A 23,158-nucleotide genomic window follows, 5' to 3' on the forward strand; every position below is an offset into this window, starting at 1 on the left:
ACTGTAGTAATTACTTTATTAAATAGCTACTTATTTAAGAATCACCACAGTTTAGATAAATTACTACTTGTTTAAATAAAAACAAAAATAAATATTTCTATAAAACCAGTCATGAATACAAAAATATTGGAACAGTGAAATAATTTTTTCTGGGTTTTTTTTTTTTTTTTTTTTTTTAAAGATTCCTTTTTTTTTTTTTTTTTTTAATTTATGATAGTCACAGAGAGAGAGAGAGAGAGGCAGAGACACAGGCGGAGGGAGAAGCAGGCTCCATGCACCGGGAGCCTGATGTGGGATTCGATCCCGGGTCTCCAGGATCGCGCCCTGGGCCAAAGGCAGGCGCCAAACCGCTGCGCCACCCAGGGATCCCTTTTTCTGGGGTTTTAACCTCAATATGTTAACAGTAATCTCCCCTATGTTAAACACACTTTTCTAAAAATACTTTAGAAAGTAATGCTTTTTTTAATTGTCAGCAGCTAATAAATTTTCACTTATTTTTTAAAGCATAACTAACAATGTCTCTGGACTCATTTATATTTAGTTGTCCTTTTAAGTTCATAAGTCTGTTAGGCAATAATCAAGACATAGGGGTACAGACTGATATCACTGAACAAATTGAAGCTGATAATGCTCCTCACCTTGTCCCATGTTCAAACTAGTTAAACCATAAATGGTTCCAAAAATAAGATATTAAAATGCAAGTTCAGTCAAAATAATCATTTCCCCAAGGTATTTTGCATTTTGTTATTATCTCAAAGAAGAAACTTAGCACCATAATGTTGAACAGTTTATAGAAAAGAAGCATTCCAATATAAATTATCACTTTATAAATATAAGCTCTAATTTAAAAAATCAATATAGCTTTTATTACACCTTTAAGATATCCCAAATAACTGAAAAATCTGGCACCTTGTTTCTGTAGCAGGACAACTTAGATTTTACTCATCAGCCTGCTGAGCTGTTTCTTTTTCAGAAACTGATACCTTTCCCAAATTTTCTGAGATCCTTTTTTACTATTGTGGTTTGCTGAATCAAAATAGCTGAGTTTGATACAAGTTCACGGTCATTTCCTTCAAGAATTAACTAATCTTTCTGGGCCTGAGATAATGAACAGGCAACACCTGGCTTCATCCGAACCCTGTGGATGTATTTTTTACCCAAAAAATTTTGGATTTCAATAGGAGAACCACTGTCCTGAATAACAATGTTGATGAGGAAGTGAGCATACACAGACCTCATCTTGTAACAGAAGCCCAGTGCAATGCTCTTGATAATGTTCTGCATGTGGCTATACATAGCCATTTCTTTTCTATTTCTCTCAAGTTGGAGCCTCTTCTTTTTCATTCCAAGGAGACTTAGTTCTACATTGATGTGATTCAAGTCTCTTCTCAGGTCTCCTCTGGGGCTCTTTACGATAATAGTGCATCCCTTCAGTGTGATGTTGACATAATAGTCTGATTGCTAAGAATGGTCTTCATCATTCTCACAGATGTTTGAGAATATGTGAAAGAAGTAATAGGGTCTCCTATCTGATTCCTCTTCCATGAACTTTATTGTTTTTCAACCTCTTAAAACACAAAATAATCACTTTGTAATGATGTACAATATCGCATTTAGTTTTGCACAAAGTAACATAAGGGGCTACATATAAAGTGGAATATATGTCTAGGAATATATTCAGGGTATTGCCATATCATGAAATTCATTTGGCAATGTATGAAAGGTCTAAAGATACGGATTTTAGAGAGATAGCTGTCTTTGATTAAGTGATCATATGTTAGGCAGTCTATATGCATGAACTCACTTAATCCTCAAAACCTCTGATGGGATGGTAAAAATGGCATACTACCTATGAAGGAGGAATTTGCCAGTATTTAACAAGTTTGTACACACATTTTTCCTCTGACCTAATGATCCCACTTTCAAGTAATCTACCTCACCAATACAAGTGGTACAGGTACAAAATTACACGATATTACTCACTGTGAATTATTTTTAATAGTACATTATTTCTAGTAGTAAAAGACTGGCAACCCAAAAGACTCTAATCAGTGTATTCACATAATGGATACTACGCAGCCATAAGAAAAGGAAGATCTCCAAATATCGGCATAGAGTGATATCTAGGATATACTGTTAAATAAAAATGTAAGGTACAGAACTCTATATAAAATAAGCTATCTTTTGAGGGAGAGGAAAGAGGACAGAGTACATGCATTTATCTGTACTTGTAAAATGAAACACTGGAAGGATATCTGAAAACAAATAAAAATGTTTATTCGTAAGAATGGGGTGTAAAGGGAGAAATAAAAATATGAAAGATTTCTCTGAATGTATGTTTTTACATGGTTTTGACTTTTTAACTATGTAAATATTTTATGTATTTCCAAAAAATAAAAATGGGAAAAAAATACAAAATCAAAGATGTAAAATACCTTGTTATGCTAAATTTAAGTCATAAATAACAATATATGTAATTTAAATACAGATATACAGAGAAATATATACATGTTTCTTAGCTCTGAATACTCAAAGTGTCCATCAGAAATAATCAATTGACAATCAATTGAGAATACTCTCAGTGACAAAATTTTAACTTTAAATACTATTCCATTAAAAGGCACCACAGCTTGGAGATTCCTATGCTAGGGTAATATAAGAATTAGCCTTCAATGTGACTTCCAGGGACCTCTGCCTCCTGGTATTCATGCTCTTATATAGTCTATTCGCATACTGTCTAAGGTTGACATGTATAAACAATAGGAGACCATGGAAATGATGTTATGTGACTTCTGAGAACTAGCTCATAAAAGAAACAGTCTACCTTACTCTCCTTTGGATCACTCATTCTGTTTTATTCTTTCTTGGATCATTTACTCTGAGGGTGGGGGAAAGGGGAAACAACCATGTCATGAAAATATTCAAAGTCCTACTAAGAGGTCCAGAAGTTGAGGACCTAAAAGTCTCCCACTAACAATCAACACTAACTTGCCAGTCACAGAAGTAAGCCATTATGGAAGTATTTTTTTATTTTTATGGAAGTATTATTAACAACCAGATCTTCAGAGGCTAAAGCCCTGGTTAACATCTTAAATGCAACCCTATGAGAACCTTAAGCCAAAAAAACAGCTAAGGCACTCCCAAGTTTCTGACCCACAGAAACTGTAAAATAATGAAAGATTACTGTTTTAAATCTTTAAGTTTTAAAGTAATTTTTTCCATAGCAATAGTCAACTAATATAAACAGTAAAGGTAGAAAGTGAACTTGGTGAGAAAACAAGAAAGCACACAATAAATGATTAAGACATATCAGAAGAATAAGAAATGTTTAGCCTGGACAGGCTCTCATCTTAGTCAAAGTTGGGACAACACATATTTTCAAAACTTTTATTTTGGAAAATTTAAGAACTAATAATTTGTCATTATTGCCTCTTTAAGTCCCTACAGTTCTTTTTTTCTGTAACATTTTAAGGCAAATTCTAGGTATATCATTTCACTTCACCTGTAAGTGTATATTTTTAACAATGAAGACTTAAGAATAATAAAACCTGGAACCTCCAACAAAATGAAACAATAATGTCTTAGTATCTTTTCATACCTAGTCCATAGTTTTCTCAATTTCTATTTTTCAGATTTCGGTACATATATACACACACACACATATGTGTGTATATCTATCTATCTATCTATCTATCTATCTATCTATCTATCTACCTACTTATCTATCTATCTATATATAGAGAGAGCATGTGCGTGAGCAAGCGAGTGCATGGGTGCGAGCATGCATGCAAGCTGGAGGAGGAGCAGAGGGAGAGGGGGAGAGAGTATCCTGAAGTAGATTCCCTGCTGAGCATGGAGCTTAATACCAGGACCTTGAGGACATGACACAAGCTGAAACCAAGAATTGGATGCTTAACCAACTGAGGCACCCAGGCACCCCTCTCTATATCCAGATTCAATTAAGTTTTGATATGGTTGAATTCATGTCAGCCATTTTGCTATCTTTAATCTCATGGGTTTTTTTTTTTTTTTTTCCTGTTCCTTCTTTACTACCTTCTTTGGGGATTCTAATATACTCTTTATAATAATCAACTTTAGGCTGATATTTAATTACAGAAAATATATCCATTTTGCTCCAATATAATTCTATTTCTTTTACCCTTTATTTTATTGTTGTCACATAATCTACATATCTTATAATCTTAATACCTGAGTGCTATAATTATTGCTTTAAATGACCTCATGTCCCTTTTAATAAAGAGAAAAAAGAAAAAAAATGTATTTGTATTCACCCACATATCTATCATTTCTGGTACTTTTCATTCCTTCCTATGGATTAGAATTACCATCTGGTAATTATTCTTTACAGCTTGAAGGGCTCCTTTTAGTATTTCTTTTAAGGCTGGTCTTCTAAGCAACATGTCTGTGAATCTTTGTTTATCTGGGAATGTTTTTAATTCACCTTCATATTTGAAAGATAGTTTTGATGGATTTAGTATTCTTGGTTGGCGATTCTGTTTTCTTTCAGTGACTATGGTATTCTATCAGTTTTCTGGCATCCACTGTCTCGGATAAAAAATTAATTGTTAATCTGATTACAACTGCCCTCTACATGACTTGTTTACTTTTCGTTGCTTTCAAGATTTTTTGTTTTTGGCATTAGACAGTGACTATCCTGTCTAGAGATGAATCTTTTGTGTTTACCCTACTTGAATTGTGGTAAGCTTCTTGGTTTGTGGATTAATGTTTCTTATCAGATTTGGAAAGTTTTGGCAAATATTTCTTTGAATGATTTTCTTTCCTGTTTCTTCTCTCAATTCCTTTCTCTCTGGAACTCTTATTGAACAAATTTAATTAACTTAATGTTGTTTCACAAGTTTCTTGGGCTCTGTTCTTTTCTTCAATCTTCTTTCCTCTTTGTTCTTCAGAATGAATAATTTATATTTTATTTAATAATTTTAAAAAAGATTTTATTTATTTATTCATGAAACACACACACACACACACAGAGAGAGAGAGAGAGAGAGATAGGCAGAGGGAGAAGCAGGCTCCATGCAGGGAGCCCAATGTGGGACTCGATCTCAGGTCTCCAGGATCACACCCTGGGCCGAAGGCAGCACTAAACCGCTGAGTACCCAGGCTGCCCAAATAATTTTTATTAATCTATCTCCATGTTCAGTGTTTCTTTCCTGTCATCTCAAATTTGCAATTAAGCCCATCTAATGAATTTTTAATTTGTCATTGTACTTTTCAACTCCAGAATTTCCATTTTTTCCTTATTTCTGTTATCCTATTGTCCTGTAAATCTTTGAACATTTTTTCCTTTGATTCTTTCAACATATTTATAAAAAGGGCTCTGAAGTTTTTGCTAAATCCAACAATTAGGCCTACTGAGAAGCCATTTCTACTCTCTGCTTCCTCCTCCGTCCCCCCATGTATGGTCATATTTCATTGTTTCTTTGCATGGCTGTGTTTTTTCTGGAAGAGTCAACATTTTTAGGTAGTATATTGTAGTAATTATGAATTTTTAACTTATTTTTCTAAGTTTTATATTTAAAAAAGTAATCTTTAAATTTCAAATCTATAAGGGTTCTCCCCTCTGAGACCAGAGTTAAAAAGCATATTCAAAGTTCAGCCAGTTCTTCAAGAAACAAGAAGTGTCAGTGGGAATGTGGAGAAAAAGAAACCCTCGTGCCACTGGTGGAATGCAAACTGGTGCAGCCACTGTGGAAAATAGTATAGTGTTTTCTCAAAAAGTTAAAACTAGAACTATGCCACAATCCAGTACTTACACTACTGGGTAAAATACAAAAAATACAAAAACACTAACTTAAAGGGATACATACACCTTTATGCTCATTGCAACATTATTAAAATAGTCAAATTATGGAAGCAGCCTGGTGTCCATCAATAAATGAATGGATAATGAAGATGTGGTGTTTATATATATATATATATATATATATATATATATATAAAATGTTCCTATTATATATATATATAGATATAATGGTATATTTTCAGCCATAGAAAACAATGAAATCTTGGCAGTTGTAATGATGTGGATGAAGCTAGAGAGTATAATGCTAAGTGAAATAAGTCAAAGAAAGACAAATAGCATATGATCTTAATCATATGTGGAATTTAAGAAAGAGAGGAGCAAAGAGGGTAAAAAAAAAAAAAAAAAAAAGACACACAAACCAAGAAATAAACTCTTAACTATAGAGAACAAACTGATGTTACCAGAGGGGAGGGGAGTGGGGGTTTGGGTGAAATAGGTGATGGGGATTAAAGAGTACACTTATGGTGAGCACTGGTAATGTATAGAATTGTTGAATCACTCTATTATATATATGAATGTATATATAAATGTAACAATGTAACATATAGTGATGTGTGTGTGTATATATGTATCATAATGTTAACTATACTAGAATTAAAATAAAAAATAAAAACATAAAAATGACAAAGAAAAAACAAAGTCTAGTCAGTTCTTAAGTTTGCTTTTTTGAATTTTATTTTCCGTTGGGTTATCTCAGGTTTTTCAGTAGCCAGTGATGTATGGAGAGCTCATCTAATTCTTTTTATGGCTTTCTCATTTCTTACTTAGATTCTTGGTTGGTCTACTGTTCATCTGGGACCACAACCTTTGAATATCACAGCTGTGGGTTTTTCCTTGTTTGTTTCTATCATGTTTGCCATTTCTGGTTCACAAAGCTCTGGACTTTTGTCATTTGTACCATGAATCTGCCCCCTATGAGTGCAAATCATCTGGTTTCTGCAGATGTACCACTCTTGTAAAATTATATAGAGTCTGTGGGGGTGCTGTGTGTGTGGATTATAACCCTAGACACAAAGGCAGTAGACTCGTGTTGCTTTTACCTGAAGCTTTGGTAGTTTATCAAAAATAAATGCTTCTCGATGTGTTTTTTTATCTTTGGTAAATTTCCAGAGCCCTTTGATACGTTTTTTGGACAAATTCTGAAGTTTCATGCTTGCTTGCATTCTTTTTTTCGTGCAGAGAGGAATTACCCACCTCTGCATACTACCAGAGCTGGTCTCTGTATAGTAATTATCTCAATTTATCTTTAATAGCACTAAAACCTGTATTAGCCCCGTATTACAAATAAGGGAATTAACACACAAAGAAAAATTAACTATCCAAAAAAAAAAAAAAAAAAAAACAGTTGCTAAATGCAGGAGTAAAAATAAGTGTTTGCTTTCAGAACTTTCTGCATTTTTAAAAGATATGAACGTAAAAATTATTATAATACTAGAACAAAAGCAGGTAGAGAGAGGTGCTTTGGGAACATGGAAGAAAATAATTTATTTCTGAAACCTAAGTAGTAGATAGGATATAAAAACAAAGCACCGCAGCATATATCATTTACAAAAATACCATGTTTTATGGATACATATACCACTAAAATTTTGAAATATTTAAGATAGTTAAATACATTAAAAGTCTTTTTGTAGACTTCTCACTAATACAACTTACTCTCTTGCCAGTACCCCTTCCCACCGGAGGATGTGCCTCGGCAGCTTGACGAATTGTACAAACCATTAGCTCTATAAGAGCACTCTCTTGACGGTCAGACATTGCTAAAGTGAAACAAAACGCATTAGTATGAGTAGATAGTTTTATAATAACCATGTATTAAAGAGAACACAATTATAAAAAAGTGCAAACATATTCTATTACTGATTAAGGACTGAAGGTAAGCTCTATCTTTTGTATTTATTTTGCTTTTTTATGAAGTAGTATGTACTTATCATAAGTCAAACAAGAAAGAGATATAAAAAGGAAAGAGAGGATACTCTCTGGTTTCTTCTAATACCTAAGTCTTCTCTAAGATCATATTTATGAATTAGGCAGTACCAAGATTTTAACTGTCTTTCCATCTAGATCATTTTAAGGCTCACAGCATAGGATGTCTTTTTTAAATAAAAATAAGCGCTATACATATTTTTGAAAAGTAATAAATTTTGATTATCTTTCAAGTCACTATATCTACATATGAATAATTTTCTTAAATAATTACAAGTTATTACATGAGTGTTCCACAATTTAGTCCAACTTCTATTTACTCAAATTGTTTCCATATGTTGTTACTATAAACAAAGCAGTAATAAATATCATTAATACTATGTATTTATGTAACTGATACTTTTATTTTTGTAAATAAATTCCAAAGAGGGTAATGGGTCAAAGGTTAAAATTTTGATATTGATAAATATAAAGTTATTTACTGTAATCCAAACCTCTAGCTGCAATGGTGATGTTTGGTTCCTCATATCCCTGGCTAGCACTAGATGTCATAATCTTTTCTATTTTTGCCAATTCAGTGACTGAAAAATGGTATTTCACTCTTATTTTACTTCTTCCTTCCTACTAATTAGTGAAATGTATTTTCTTGTTTATTGACTTAGAATTTTTTTCTGAGATTTTTCTATTTATTCTTTGCCCATTTTCTACTGTTATTCACCTTTTTTTGTACATAAGAAGTAGGAACTTTGTCTCTGGATGAGAGAGAACTCTCCCAGTTTTTCCTTTTGATGTCAGACTCTTCATGGTATCTTTTGTCAGACAGAAATTCTTTTTAATAGAAATTGTTAATTTTTACAAAGTCAAATCTGTACTGAATTGTTTTATATCTTCTGGCTTTTTTTCCTTTCCAGTTTAAATGAGACAAAATTGACATATAACACTTTATAAATTTAAGTTGTACAGTATAACGATTTGACATATATATTGTGATATGATTATCACAAAGTTAGCTAATATCCATCATTTCGTATAGATACAAAAAGACTTCTGGATTTCTTGTATTGATTTCAAAGATGCCCTTTTCTGAGAGATTATAGAAATATATTTTCTAATTTTTTTCTCTTTCTCTAGCTTTTATATCTTTACTCTGTCTGGAATTTATTTCTGCTGATAGCATGAAGTTATGGGCCTATTTATTCCTACACCTAAACAGCCAATTAAGCCTCCACCACTGTTAAGTAAACAGGCTTTCCCTGCTGAATTTAAATGTCACATATAAACACTTTAGAAGTGTTCTAGGTTCTCATATATAATTAGACTATTTCTGGATTCTTTATTTAGTTTCACTAATCTATATATCTATTCCTATTATAATGCCACACTTTTGATGATAGCTGCTTTAATCTTGTTCAACTAAATGTTCAAATTAGTTGAATTAAGTTATAAGTTATATATTAGTCTTTTTTCTAAATATTTTCTAATTTCTATATTGCTAGTAGCAAACAATTACGCATTCTTTTATGTGTAAGGTACTGTTATGATTTGTATGTATTAACTTGTTTTATCCTCAAAGCAATTCGAAGAGATAAGGGTTAATATTTTCACATTTTATAGGCAGGGAAAATGAGCTACAGAGAGGCTGAATAACTTCTGAAGTACTTAGCTAGTGGTAGAGTCAAGACATGAACCCAGGTAGTCTGATTCAGAGTCTGTACTCTTAAGCACTATGCTATACTACCTTTTAAACAGAAGGAAAAAAATTCTATATAAATTTTGAAATCATTTTGCTGAGTTCCTCCTCTCGTGTCACCTCCCAGAACTCTCAAACCCATTGGATTTGAACTGATATTTTATTCATTCATTCATTCATTCATTCATTCATTCATTCACTCAGAAAGAGAATGCAATAGGGAAGTGGGAGAGGCAGAGGAGAGGAAAAGAGAGAATCTTAAGTAGGTTTCATGCCCAGTGCAGAGCCTGATGTGGGGCTGATCTCAAAACCCTGAGATCATGATCAAAGAAAAATCAAGAGTCAGATCCTTAACCCACTGAGCCACCCAGGCACCCCTTGAACTGGTATTTTTAAAAAGTCAGACATTACAAGGGAAGAACCGACATTTTAATAACATTTTCAGCCAGCAACATAACATAGCTCTTTATTTTTGAGATTTATCCAATGTCATTTGAAAAAAACATTATGGTTTTCTTCACACTATCTTGTACTTTTCTTATTGAATTTATTCCTATATATTTTTAGAGATAGATTTTTGGCACTAATTTAAATAGCTTAATTCTATCTCTGTCTCTCTCTTCCCCCCTTTCTTTGTATACTTATTTAACATTAAATGCCAATAGATATGGGAATTATAGAACAGATTTAGGTATAAATTAAAGAGATTAAGCTTTAGAAGTTTATGTTATTTAAAAAAATGGGCAACAACAATGAAAAGGCAAAGGCATAATAATACTGTCCTTTTTATTCTAAAATCACCTTGTATAAGAATATTTTTGTTCATCCTAATTCAATCATTTTTTGGTTTTAACATTTTAACTGTTTTAAGAGAAACAAATGAACTTCAGCCTTTCTTAGGGAGCCACATGAAACAGTTTCAGCTTTTCCACATTATACTCCCTGGTTAAAAGCCTAATAATAGGAAAAAAGCTTCCTACTCAATGAAACAACTAGGTTTCTATTTTTATAATTCTAAAATTTCATAATTTTTCACATTTGGCTGCAGATAAGGCTCCTTCTAAACCTTCAGAAACCACTGCACATCATCTCCATTTTCTCACTATTGATTTTACTCACATCATCTTGAACTGTGGCTTCTCTCCTTGCCTACCACTGAAAAGAAATGCTTAAAAGTCACCAACAACTTGAGTCATCACTAAAACTAATAATCTTTGCATAGCCCTTCTTCTCCTCTGCAATATGTGATATTATTAGCCATAGATCTCTTGAATATTCTCTTTACTGAGCTTCTAAAGGGTATAATTCTCCCTTATCTTTTTTATTTTTTAAAAAAGATTTATTTATTTATTCATGAGAGACAAAGACTGAGAGAGAGAGGCAGAGAAATAGGCAGAGGGAGAAGCAAGCTCCTCACAGGGAGCCCAATGTGAAGACTGAATCCAGAACCCAGGATCACGACCTGAGCCGAAGGCAGGTGCCAACCACTCAGCCACCCAGGCATCCCATCTCTTATCTTTTTATATAGCTTGCTAAGGCTCTTACTGTTTTTCTCTTCCTGCTTTTGTCCTCTATCCATAATCTTTAAAACTTGGCCTAGGTTCTTTTCATAATCCATCTTCCTCTTCCATATTTTTATTGTCATTTCCCATAGAGACCATTGCCACAGTTATCTAACTGGCCTTCTGCCTATTCCAAGCATGTTTATGAATAGCATTTTTCTTAAAATACAAATGGGATCATATCACTCCCTTGTTTAAAATCCTTCCATGTGTTCAAATATAACAATTATAAAGATATTAGCAGACTTGAAAAAAGCATAGAAGACTCTAGAGAATCCCTTAGGGAGAGATAAAAGAATTAAAATCTAACAATTCAAAATCAAAAAGGCTATTAATGAGCTGCAATAAAAAATGGAGGCTCTAACTGCTAAGATAAATGAGGCAGAAGAGAGAATTAGTGATCTAGAAGACAAAGTAATGGAGAATAAAGAAGCTGAGGAAAAGAAGAAATTATAAGCTATGGTATCACCATGGGAGAATTTGGGAGGTAAATGATACCATAAAGTAAACAATATTAGGATAACTGGGATCCCAGGAGAAGGGGGATGGGCTGAAGGTATATTGGAGAAAATTATAGCAGAGAATTTCTCTAATTTGGGAAAGGAAACAGGCATCCAAGTCCAGGAGGCACAGAGAACTTTTCTCAAAATCCATAAAATAGGTAAACACCTAGACATATAACAGTGAAACTTGCAAATTTCACAAAGAGAAAACTCTGAAAGAAGCTCAGGATAAGAGGTCTGTAACCTACAAGGGTAGAAATATTAGAATGGCAGAAGATCTATCCACAGAGACCTGGCAGACCAGAAAGGACTGGCATGATATATTCAGGGTGCTAAATGAGAAAAATACGTAGCCAAGAATACCTTATCCAGCTAAGATCTCACTCAAAATAGAAGGAGAGATAAAAAGCTTCCAGGACAAACAGAATTTACAAGAATTTGTGATCACCAAACCAGCCCTACAAGAAATACTAAAAGGGATGCTTTAAGTGAAGAGAGCCCAAAAGTAATATAGACCAGAAAAGAACAGAGACAATCTCCAGAAACAGTGACTTTACAGGTAATGCAATGGCACTAAATTCATATCTTTCAAGTTACTCTGAATGTAAATGGGCTAAATGCCCAATCAAAAGACATGGGGTATCAGATTGGATAAAGAAGTAAGACCCAATGATACGCTACCTGCCAAAGAATTCAGTCTAGACCCAAAGAGATCTCCAGATTGAAAGTGAGGGGGTGAAAAACCATTTATCATGCTAATGGAGATCAAAAGAAAGCTGGAGTTGCAATCCTTATATCAGACAAATTCGGTATTAAGCCAACGACTGTAGTAAGAGATGAGGAAGGACACTATCATAATTAAAAGGGTCTATCCAACAAGAAGATCTAACAACTATAAATATTTATGCCAATAACATGGGAGCAGCAGCCATATAAACCAATTAATAACAAAATTAAACATATTGTTAATAATAAAATAATAGGGGACTTTAACATGCCACTCACAGCAATTGAACAGATCATAAGAAGAAAATCAACATGGAAACATGGGCTTTGAATGACACACTGGACCAGATAGATATTACAGATATATTCAGAGCATTCCATCCTAGAGCAACAGAAAACACACTCTTCTTGAGTGCATGTGGAACACTCTCCAGAAGAGATCATATATACTGGGCCACAAATCAGGTCCCAACTGGTACCCAAAGACTTGGATCATTCCCTGCATATTTTCAGACCACGATACTTTATTTAAAAAAGATTTTATTTATTTATTCATAAGAGACACAAAAATATAGGCAGAGGGAGAAGCAGGCTCCCTGTGATGAGCCTGATTTGGGACTTGATCCCAATACCCCGGGATCACACCTCAAGCCAAAGGCAGATGCTCAACCACTGAGCCACCCAAGTGCGCCCAAACCACAATACTTCGAAACAGGAATTCAATCACGAGGGGAAATTTGGAAAGAACTCAAATACGTAGAGGTTAAAGAGCATTCTACTAAAGAATAAATGGACCAATGAGAAAATTAAATAATTTAAAAATTTCATATAAGCAAATGAAAATGACAACAGAATTGTTCAAAACCTTTAGGATGCAGCAAAAGCGGTCCTAAGAAGAAAGTATATAGTAATACAAGCCTTTCTCAAGAAACAAGAAAGATCTTAAATATACAACCTAACTTTACACCTAAAGGAGCTGGAGAAAGAACAGCAAATGAAGCTTAAACCCAGCAGGAGAAGAGAATTAATAAAGATTAGAGTTGAAATCAATGACATATAGAGACCAGAAGAACAGTAGAATGGATCAACAAAACTAAGAGTTGGTTCTCTGAAAGAATTAAGATTGGTATGCCACTGGCCAGACCTGTCAAAAAGAAAACAGAAAGGACTGAAATAAATAAAATCATTAATGAAAGAGGAGAGATCAAACCAACACAGAATACAAACAATTATAAGAATATATTATGAGCAACTATATGCCAACAAATTAGGCAATCTGGAAGAAATGGATAAATTCCTAGAAACACATAAACTACTAAAACTAAAACAGGAAGGAACAGAAAACCTGAACAGACCCATAATCATCAAGGAATTGATGCAGCAATCAAAAATCCCCCAACAAACAAGAATCCAGGGCCAGATGGCTTCCAGGGGAATACTACCAAACATCTGAAGAAGAATTAATACCTATTTTTCTAAAGCTGTTTCAAAAAATAGAAATGGAAAAAAACCTTCCAAACTTGTTATAGGAGGTCAGCATTAGCTTGCTCCCCAAACCAGATAAAGATCCCACCAAAAAGAAAGAATTACAGACCAATATCCCTGATGAACGTGGATGCAAAAATTCTCACCAAGATACCAGCCAACAGGATCCAACAGTACGTTTAAAGAACATAGGCAGCAACCTCTTTGACCTTGGAAGCAGCAAGTTCTTGCTAAACAGGTCTCCAAAGGCAAGGGAAACATAAGCAAAAATGAACTATTGGGACTTCATTAAGATAAAAACCTTTTGCATGGCAAAGCAAACAGTTGACAAAACCAAAAGGCAATCTACAGAATGGGAGAAGAGATTTGTAAATGACACATCAGAAAAAGGGTTAGTATCCATAATCTATAAAGAACTTATCAAACTCAACACCAAAAGAACAAATAATCCAATCAAGAATGGGCAGAAGACATGAACAGACATTTCTCCAAGGCAGACATATAAATGCACAACAGACACATGAAAAAACGCTCAATATCAAACGGCATCAGGGAAATACAAATCAAAACCACAATGAGATACCACCTCATACCAGCCAGAATGGCTGTAAGTTAACAAATCATGAAACAAAATATGTTGAGAAGGATGTGGAGAAAGGGGAATCCTCTTATACTTTTGGTTGGAATGCAAGATGGTACAGCTATTGTGGAAAACAGTATGGAAGTTCCTCAAAAAGTTGAAAATAGAGCTACCTTACAACCCAGCAATTGCACTACTGGGTATTTACTCCAGATATACAAATGTAGTGATCTGAAGGGGCACCTGTACCCCAATGTTTATAGCAGCAATGACCACAATAGTCAAACGATGGAAAAAGCCCAGATATCCACTGACAGATGAATGGATAAAGAAGATGTGACATATATAATGGACTACTACTCAGCCATAAAAAAAAAAACAAAACCTTGCCATTTGCGATAATGTGGATGGAACTAGAGAAAATTATGTTAAGTGAAATAAGTCAATCAGAGAAAGACATTTATCATATGATGTTGCTCCCATGTGGAATTTAAGAAACAAAACAGATAATTATAGGGGAAAAGAGGAAAAAAATAAAACAAGAGGAAATCAGAGAGGGAGACAAACTGTAAAAGACTCTTAATCATAGGAACAAACTGAAGTTTTCTGGAGGGAAAGGGTGGGGGTACAGGGTGACTGGGTGATGGATATAAAGTAGGGCACATGATGTAATGAGCACTGGGTATTACAGAAGACTGATGAATCACTGACCTCTATCAATATAATACATTGTATGTTATTAGTTGCATCTAAATAAAATTTTTTAAAAAAGGAAAATTAAAACAAAACAAAACATTAGACTGGACCTGGTATTAGCATAAGAGCAATCTTTAAATTAAATACCTTTAGTTTTTTGGAAAAAAAATTCCTTCCATGTCTTCCTATAACTTAGAACGAACTAAATAAATCTACTTACAAATTAAAATGTTCTACATTATCTGGGTTCTGCCTCTATTTCATCTGTGCCACTGGTTCACTGTATTCCAGCTATTGCAGCTCCTGGAACATAACAGTATCATTCATGCTTCATATCCTTTGCAGTTGCTATCTACCTAGATAGCTCTTTAGACACTTTCTGTAGCTAGCTTCCTCATTCTTCAGATTCTTGGTGCTCATATGTGGCTTCCTCAGAGAATCTTCTTTTAAGGATTCAATCTAAAGATAAACCCTCTCCTTTATTATCATTATTATCCATCCCACTTATTAACTCTTGAAATTATTCTGTTTACTTGGTTTTGATCTGCCTCCCAATGAGAAACAGTGAGCTGACCTTATTTAAGACTGTACCCTTAGTGTTTAGTGTGAACAGTCAGCATACAGAAGGTGATCAATACATATTTTTAAATCATAAATAAATTAACGATTCCTTGCTTTGAAGAATTCCACTTATCTGTATTTACTTTATATAGTACTGGATCACAGAAATGACCACAGAAAATTACCTACATTAAATTTTAGGGATTTTCTTTTTCATAGATGCAGAAGCAGAGACTCACACATAAATTAAATGGCTTACTTATGGTCTTGTTGCCTGGTTACCTATTACCAAGGCCCTAATATTATACTAAAAATTTACTCAGTAATTTGATTTTGCTATAGCACACACACACACACAATCACCACTACCACCACCACCAGCAAAACCCTGTCCCTTTAAAACACTGAGGCAGTTTTTACGTTGCTATTGGTTAAGTCTTTGACAAGGTGTTTCCCCCAGTTTTAGACCTGTTTCCAACTGCTATCTGAACTTTATCCACTGGAATATCTATCATTTTCCACCTACATAAAATATAACTTAATTTCTAATCAAGTCTCAAAAATAAGTCAGTTACTGGCAGCATTTTGTTATGATAAAATACAGCAAAATAACAGCACAGAAAATTGCTTTAGATGCCTTTCCATGCCAGAGCTAACACGTGGCACAACATGCATATGAACAAATGTGTGAAAAAAGCTGAGTCACAATACAGATACAGTTCTGTACTTGTTATTCTTAATTTCCTCAGTCTTACTTCCCCAGGTTCAATCATATCCTAAAACTATGGTTCACTTAAGAACTTTTTCCCATTTTAGAACTCACTTTTCTAGCTAAGATCAAACCAACCAAACCAAATTAAACCAAACCAAATTAACTTCTTCACTGAAGTTAAACCCAATGCCAACTAAATTTGAATCATAACAAAATACCTAATAGTACATAGTTATATCAATAAGGTAAAACCCATGCAAAACACCTTGACAAGACAGACTTAGTAATTACTATTTACTAAGTAATACTAAATTAGTAATACTAAATAGTATTACTATTTACTGTCTGGTACATCTTATTTAAATGAGTAAAAAGTTAATAATACCAAAGCATAGCACTTTGGCTCTTCTACCCTTAATTTATATCCCTTGCCTCCATTCTTCTCCTTGGACATATCCTTTATACAGCATGGGGTGACAAAAAAAAAATGGCATGGAATCATGACAACAAGCTCTAACTTGCTCTGATAATATGCTGATTCTATGGTGACAGTCAATGGTAAAAAAATGAATGGAATGTACTACTAAACACTATGCCAGACACTTTGCTCAAGTGTTGACTGGGCTGTTGTGATCAGAAAGAGAATTGATTTTATTAGAGAAAATATTAAGATTCATTAGAAATAGAATGCATAAAGTCAGTGAACCTAGCAGTGAATATGTGTAAGTAAAATAAGGAGAAAATGTAGAATGTGTGTTCATATTTCTGTGATCACAAAAGTAAAAGAGATTTGAAGTAATGTTGCGAGTTTGACCTAGTGAGCAGGAGGCCCCATCAATTTAGTAATAGAGCCATTTTCTTATCAAGGATATCCAGAGGGAAAAAACACATGCAAGTAAAGTAAATAAAGTGGGGTCAAATATACTCTAATAATCTCAACCTTAAAAGAAAGTCTGGGAAATTTTAGGGAAGAATTTGTGTTACAGATTAAGAATGAGATTATTAGGCAAATATTTTGAGTTTAAAGGAGGCAATTTGGGCCACTTTACTGGAGTATATTTGTATATGATGCATACCTGTTGTTTCTGTCATTGAATTTGTCAAAGCCAGAGTAGATAATACCAATTAGCATCACTGCTTGGAAAGAACACTGGGGGATGATCCCTCTCCTATAGTGACCTGTTTGGTCCACTGCACTTGATGACTCATTTTTGTTCTTATATCCCAGAGAGTTGAATCACACAGAAAAATAGGTGAAACAGAAGAAGGAATCAACAGTATTTTACTTAAACCTCACAAAAACTATACAAGATATATAAGGAAAATAACCTTTATATTATAAAGAAAAGGAAGCTAAAGATCAGAAAAATGAGAATAGTAGTCACAAAGAATAGAGAGTTAAAAGTCTGAACGTATTTCTTTTGATTCTTAAGTCCAGGTTTAGTTCACAAGTGTTGCTTACATCAAAGTATCATCTATGTTACAGGTTTGTTGTATGGATTAAGTGAAATACAAGTTCTTCAAAGTACTACTATGTGTTAGTTTAAAAAACAAACCATTTAGGAAAAAGCATTTCTAGTTTTAAGAACTAATTTTCAAAAAAAAAAAACTAATTTTCACATAAACTTTTAGAATTAGAATATAACTATTTTATTAAATATACATATCCATTTTGCTGCTCATGTTATTATGTAACATGTAATAAGATACATACTTCAGAAATTATCATATAACAATTATTTCTCCCAATTTCTTGAAGCTCAGTAAATAAATTTTTTAATTTTCTGGTTTTAATAATTAAGAAAATATAACAAAAGGGGATGGTTATGGTCTATTAAGTCCTTGAGTGTCAAAGGCTTTCCCAAGTTCACACATAAATATAATAACATTCTGGGTGCATATTATTTTTTACGTTAAGTACATCAGTATTTTGTGTCTCAAATCAGCATAAAGAAAACTTTTTTTGTCATTACATAACACATAGATTTTTAAGAATTTGTGCAGCTGGTAGCATTCCTCATCTAAAAAGATGTAATAGACTCTAAAGATATCCTTACTTATTTCAGGAAACAAACTGTTCTCTTTGCAAAAAGACACAGCATGTTTACATGTATTTAATGTTAAGGAGTGACCTATACAGAATGGTGTGTTTATGGGAACCCCAATCAATATGTAAAAAGCAACTTGTCAAAATACTATACCTTCCTCTCCTTGAACAGGTTCTTCTAAAAGCAACTCTGTCATACATTCCCAATCTTTCAATAGTTCTTGAGAGCTCTCCCACAAACTGTCCACCAAGTAGGCTGCATGTTCGTGTAACTAAAAATAACAAATCAATTATGATTAAAGAATATTTAATGAAGAAATTACTAATATGTCAATTTAATAAACCATTTTCCTTATAAATGAAATGGCTTGGTCACAACATTTACAAGAGCCACTTAGAAAAGAATAAATATATTTGTATGTCATTGTAAATAATGGGGATGTAATGCATACACTTGATTTTTTTTTTTTTTTTTTGCAGTAGCAATGTTAAGGATCTCCTAGTCCAATGACATCATTTATAGATGTGGAAAATGAGAATATAACTAGTTAACAAAATTCCTGAAATTACAAATTAGATCAAGGTCACTTTTCATTATTCTTGGTTTGTTTCTATAATTAGCTTTTTAAAATTTTTTTTAAAGGAAATAAATTCCTTTCTCCCAGAATTCCTTTGAAAATTTGGTATCAGTATTACTTACTTTATATCTCTGTCATCTTGGTCAAGGTCAAAATGTTAAGTTACTCTATTTCTTCTTTTTTGTATTCTCATTTTCATTTAACTCACTGCATTCCCTATCCTACCCCATACCAACTTTTTGCTGCTCATTACTCTTGCCAATTTCTTTGGCCCATGTTCCCACAGTAACAAATACTCTCATGTTCCTTATCAAACACTTCACACCAAACTCTCTAACACTTGTTAGTTATTACATCATGAAGAATATTATACAAAAAACTTTTCAGAGAAAGTAAATAGAGATGTTGGTACTGTTTTAGTTTCTGCTTCAACTAAGGTCTCCACCTTTATATAAAAGTTCTTCTACCTTTGAGGCTTATGACATCTAGATAAACCAGTTTCTAGATTAGTGTTTTTCAAACTATACGTTTCAATCTATTCATTGGTTGTTAAAATAACTTAATGCATTAAGACCAACATTTAAAAAAAAAAGTATATAGCACATAGAAAGTTAAGTACTATTTCATACAACTCTTATTTCAGTTACATGTGCTTATACTTGTGAGAGAAAACACTTCTTACATCATGAATAGTGGCCCCAAATGAAAGTCTCCTTTCTAGATCTACTGGTTTTTATTTATCTACTGGCATATTTGATAAGTGAGTTGGTTTTCTTCTTCATTCCTGATTCTAACATTAATTCTTCTATGTGCATTTTGATGAAATTTAAAGTTCTGCTTCATCTGCACTCCTAATTCTATGCTTCATTGCATTTTAAATCTTACATTCTAGCTCCTCAAATGTCTCAGGAAAACCACACATACAAGCATATGCACACACAGAATTTTCCAGTGATTTTTCTCCAGAGTAGATAAGGTTATTAGCATCTCTGCTTAGAAAGAACACAAGGAAAGGTTTATAGTAAGATACATTCAAACTTTCCAGATTTACATATCCTACGAAACTACTGTTCTCAGGTCATCAGTAACATCATTCCAACAATGATAGCTACAAGTGATGTACGACCTGGTTTCAAAAATGCAAATTAACAGCAGAAAACAGAAAAACAAATAGTTTCAAAGTTGTAGCTATTAAAACCTATGTTGGAATGGATTTATTATTTAATGGGTATAGAGTTTCAGTTCAGGAAGGTTTTTAAAGTTCTTGAGATGGATGGCATTGAAATTTGCATAGTTATGTGATTGTATTTAAGCCAATGAACTGTATACCTCAAAATAGTTAAAATAACCGATTTTGTCATGTCTATTTCACCACAATTAAATTAACCCCTATGTCAAATGTTAAATAAACTAGCTTTTATGCCTATGTGTACATGTTAAGTATACCTATAAAACAGGTAGAAAAGGTTCACAATTGTATTTTTGGTGGATTAGACCTATACATATAAAATATCTCTTCTCTGTTTCTCTTAATATTTTTGGTTCTCAATTCTGGTTTATCTTACATGATACTGTCTCCTCAGCTTTCTGTAAACATTTGTGATCCCTAACACATTTATTTATTTCTCTTCATTTAATTTTATATTACACTCCTACATTTTAAGAATAATTTTTAGGCATTTGCAGTAAGCTTCACAGCCATATTATGTAGGTTTAGTTTTAAGTTTTTTCAGATTTATTTGTTTGCCAATGTTACTCATATTCCTTGTTTTCCTTTTATGGTATTTTTTATTTTGCTAGGAAACATCAAGTAATATTTTCTATAAAGGGTACATGGTGTAAACATTTTAACTGAATGTCCTTTGTTTAGTTCTTCCTCTCTAAGCTCTCTTTACAGAACTCCTACTAGATAATAAAACTTATTAATCTGTACTTCCTTTTAGTTTCCTTCTCACACTTCTTTTGTACTATCTTTTGGAAAAATCCCTTGGTTTTTAATCTACAACCAATCTTTGGTTGTGTTCAGGCCATTTAATGATCTGCTTCACTCCTAACTTTTGGAAATCATGTTTCTAATTTCTATGAATGCCCTTCCTCTTTCATAATGGCTTCTTCTTATATCTGGGGGAATAAAAAATTTTCACTGATGTTGGATTTTGTGCTTCAAGTTTCAGTGATTCTTGGTTGTTAGTTCATATTATGTTAATATTCTAGATTCAAGAATACTGGTAATGCTAATCCTGATTGCAAGGCCCTGGGTTCCTGGGCTATGCAGGGAAGTGGAAAGAGGGAAATCTATAATCAGGCAGGCTTTTCCTTTTAACATGTAGGTATTCATGTCTTTTGAATGCCTAAGTTCCCTGTACTTCCTGGTGGCCATAAATTATCTGGGGCATTCATCAACTCCTCTGCTCCTCAGACCAATGTCTACATCCTAAATATGTTTCCAAAGGGAAGAATAAACTCAGCTAAACACAGCCACTTACTTAACTGTAGCTTAATCCTTTTAGCAGCCTGCGCTGCTCAGATATTTGGTTTACTTCAGATTTCTACCAGAAAAATCTGAAAAATGTTCCTGCTATTTTTTTTTTTTTTTTTGCCTTGTATGGATGGTGCTATGGGTTAATTCTAATGGAATTATAGTTAATAATTTACTTTACAACTTTCACAAATTATCCACAGTTCTCTTTCATTTTGACTTATTCCAGCCTAGGGTTTTTAGGTGAATGAGTTATTGGCACAATTCAAGGCTTTAAGTAGTATAATTCCATGATCATTGGCATTTTTAAAGATGACTTCTCTATGTCTTGAATCAAGGCATATTAAAAATCAGGCATGTTGTCATTTTTCCAGAAATTTTTTGTATGTGATAGCCAATGTTCTCAATGGAGATGCTAACTTCTTTGACAATTTCTTCATCTTTTTGATTAGTTAAGGTGGTAGCTTAGTAGACTCCATTATGTTAATACCAGTAACCAGTTTTTTCAAACTCAATGCTTATACCAGAAGGACATGATTATGTGTTGGCCTATTTTCTGATTATGAGTTTCAAATTCACCAGTATGAGCAACAACAATCAATATTAACAAGGTCAGTCAAGACATTAGCTTGACATAATGTTTATAATACAGTCTTTCTGTCTTGGGGCATATGTGATGACCACATAACTTGCTAGTCTCAAATCTCTACAAGAATATCATGTGAATCCATGTTTCAGAAAAAAAAATTCTAACATGGCTAAAAAGAGTAAAAGGTAATAAGCATCTTTCAGAAACTTTATACCAATGACTTTCTATTGGTAGTGAAAGATAAAGCTATTGGAAGGAAGGCCCTGAAACATTCTCAATGGCTACAGAAAATCCTGGAATACCTGGAACACTAATAATGAAACAAAAATAAATTTTCTAAGAATAGTTTTTGGTATCATGATTTCATAAAAACAGCATGAAAATCAAGTATCTGCAAGCATTCTTCAGGAATTAGATGGAAAAAAAAAGGTAACCCAATAGATAAAGAGTCACTGTAAAATAGATAAAGTTACATTTAAATTTATTTACAAATTACATATAACATATAAAGTTATATGTAAAATTATATTTATATCTAGGTGGATTTTACTCTGCTGTATCTGAATGTAATTTATTTTATAGGGTCTCTCCTAAACTTGTATGTAAGGTAAATTAAGCTCATTTTCCTGGTGACTTTAATTACAATTTTCTGGGTACATTCTGATTCATCTTTAACTGGTTTCAAAGTTACTCATAATATTTTACCTGTTTTTTCTACCTATTGACCTCTTCGTCAAGTAGTTAAATACACTAACAGAGTTGACTGCATAATAGAACCTTACTTGATTTTTATGAAAAATTATTTATAATGCAAATAATCACCCTAAGATACTAGGCTTAAAATTCTAAATACTTCTATACTAGGTTTTATTCTCTGCTAAGACAGAGCCAGTTATTGGTGAATCTTGAAGAACATATGAAAGTAAAGGCGAAAAAAGTTATCATTCATATACTATCATTAATGAGCATTATGGGGAGATTTCCTGGATATGTTAATAATGTCTGTTAATCTTCCATCTTAAATGACTGTTATAATTAACTCCATCACTTCATATGCCTAGAAGGAAGGTGATCATACTTCTTTATCATCAGCAATGTTTTGGGTTATGCTTATTGCTTTGGAATAATTATTAATAATATCTTTGTCACTCTGAAAAGCATCAGTTTATATAGTAAGTTCTA

At 33.1% G+C, this 23,158-nt stretch overlaps 1 protein-coding gene and 1 pseudogene across 1 annotated transcript in view; both read right to left on the reverse strand.

Moving 5' to 3' along the window:
- STAG1 (stromal antigen 1) overlaps positions 1-23,158 on the reverse strand; it is a 401,833-nt gene that overhangs the window by 76,661 nt on the left and 302,014 nt on the right. Inside the window, exons 15-16 of the mRNA XM_041733757.1 lie at positions 18,485-18,602; positions 7,499-7,602 (exon numbers count right to left, since the gene is read on the reverse strand). Of these exons, the coding sequence (XP_041589691.1) occupies positions 7,499-7,602; positions 18,485-18,602 (222 nt within the window). The remainder of the gene's footprint in view (positions 1-7,498; positions 7,603-18,484; positions 18,603-23,158) is intronic.
- Positions 939-1,478, reverse strand: LOC121478635 (annotated as a pseudogene).

The sequence above is a fragment of the Vulpes lagopus genome, chromosome 19 (assembly GCF_018345385.1).
Source record: "Vulpes lagopus strain Blue_001 chromosome 19, ASM1834538v1, whole genome shotgun sequence".
Classification (NCBI taxonomy): Eukaryota; Metazoa; Chordata; class Mammalia; order Carnivora; family Canidae; genus Vulpes; species Vulpes lagopus.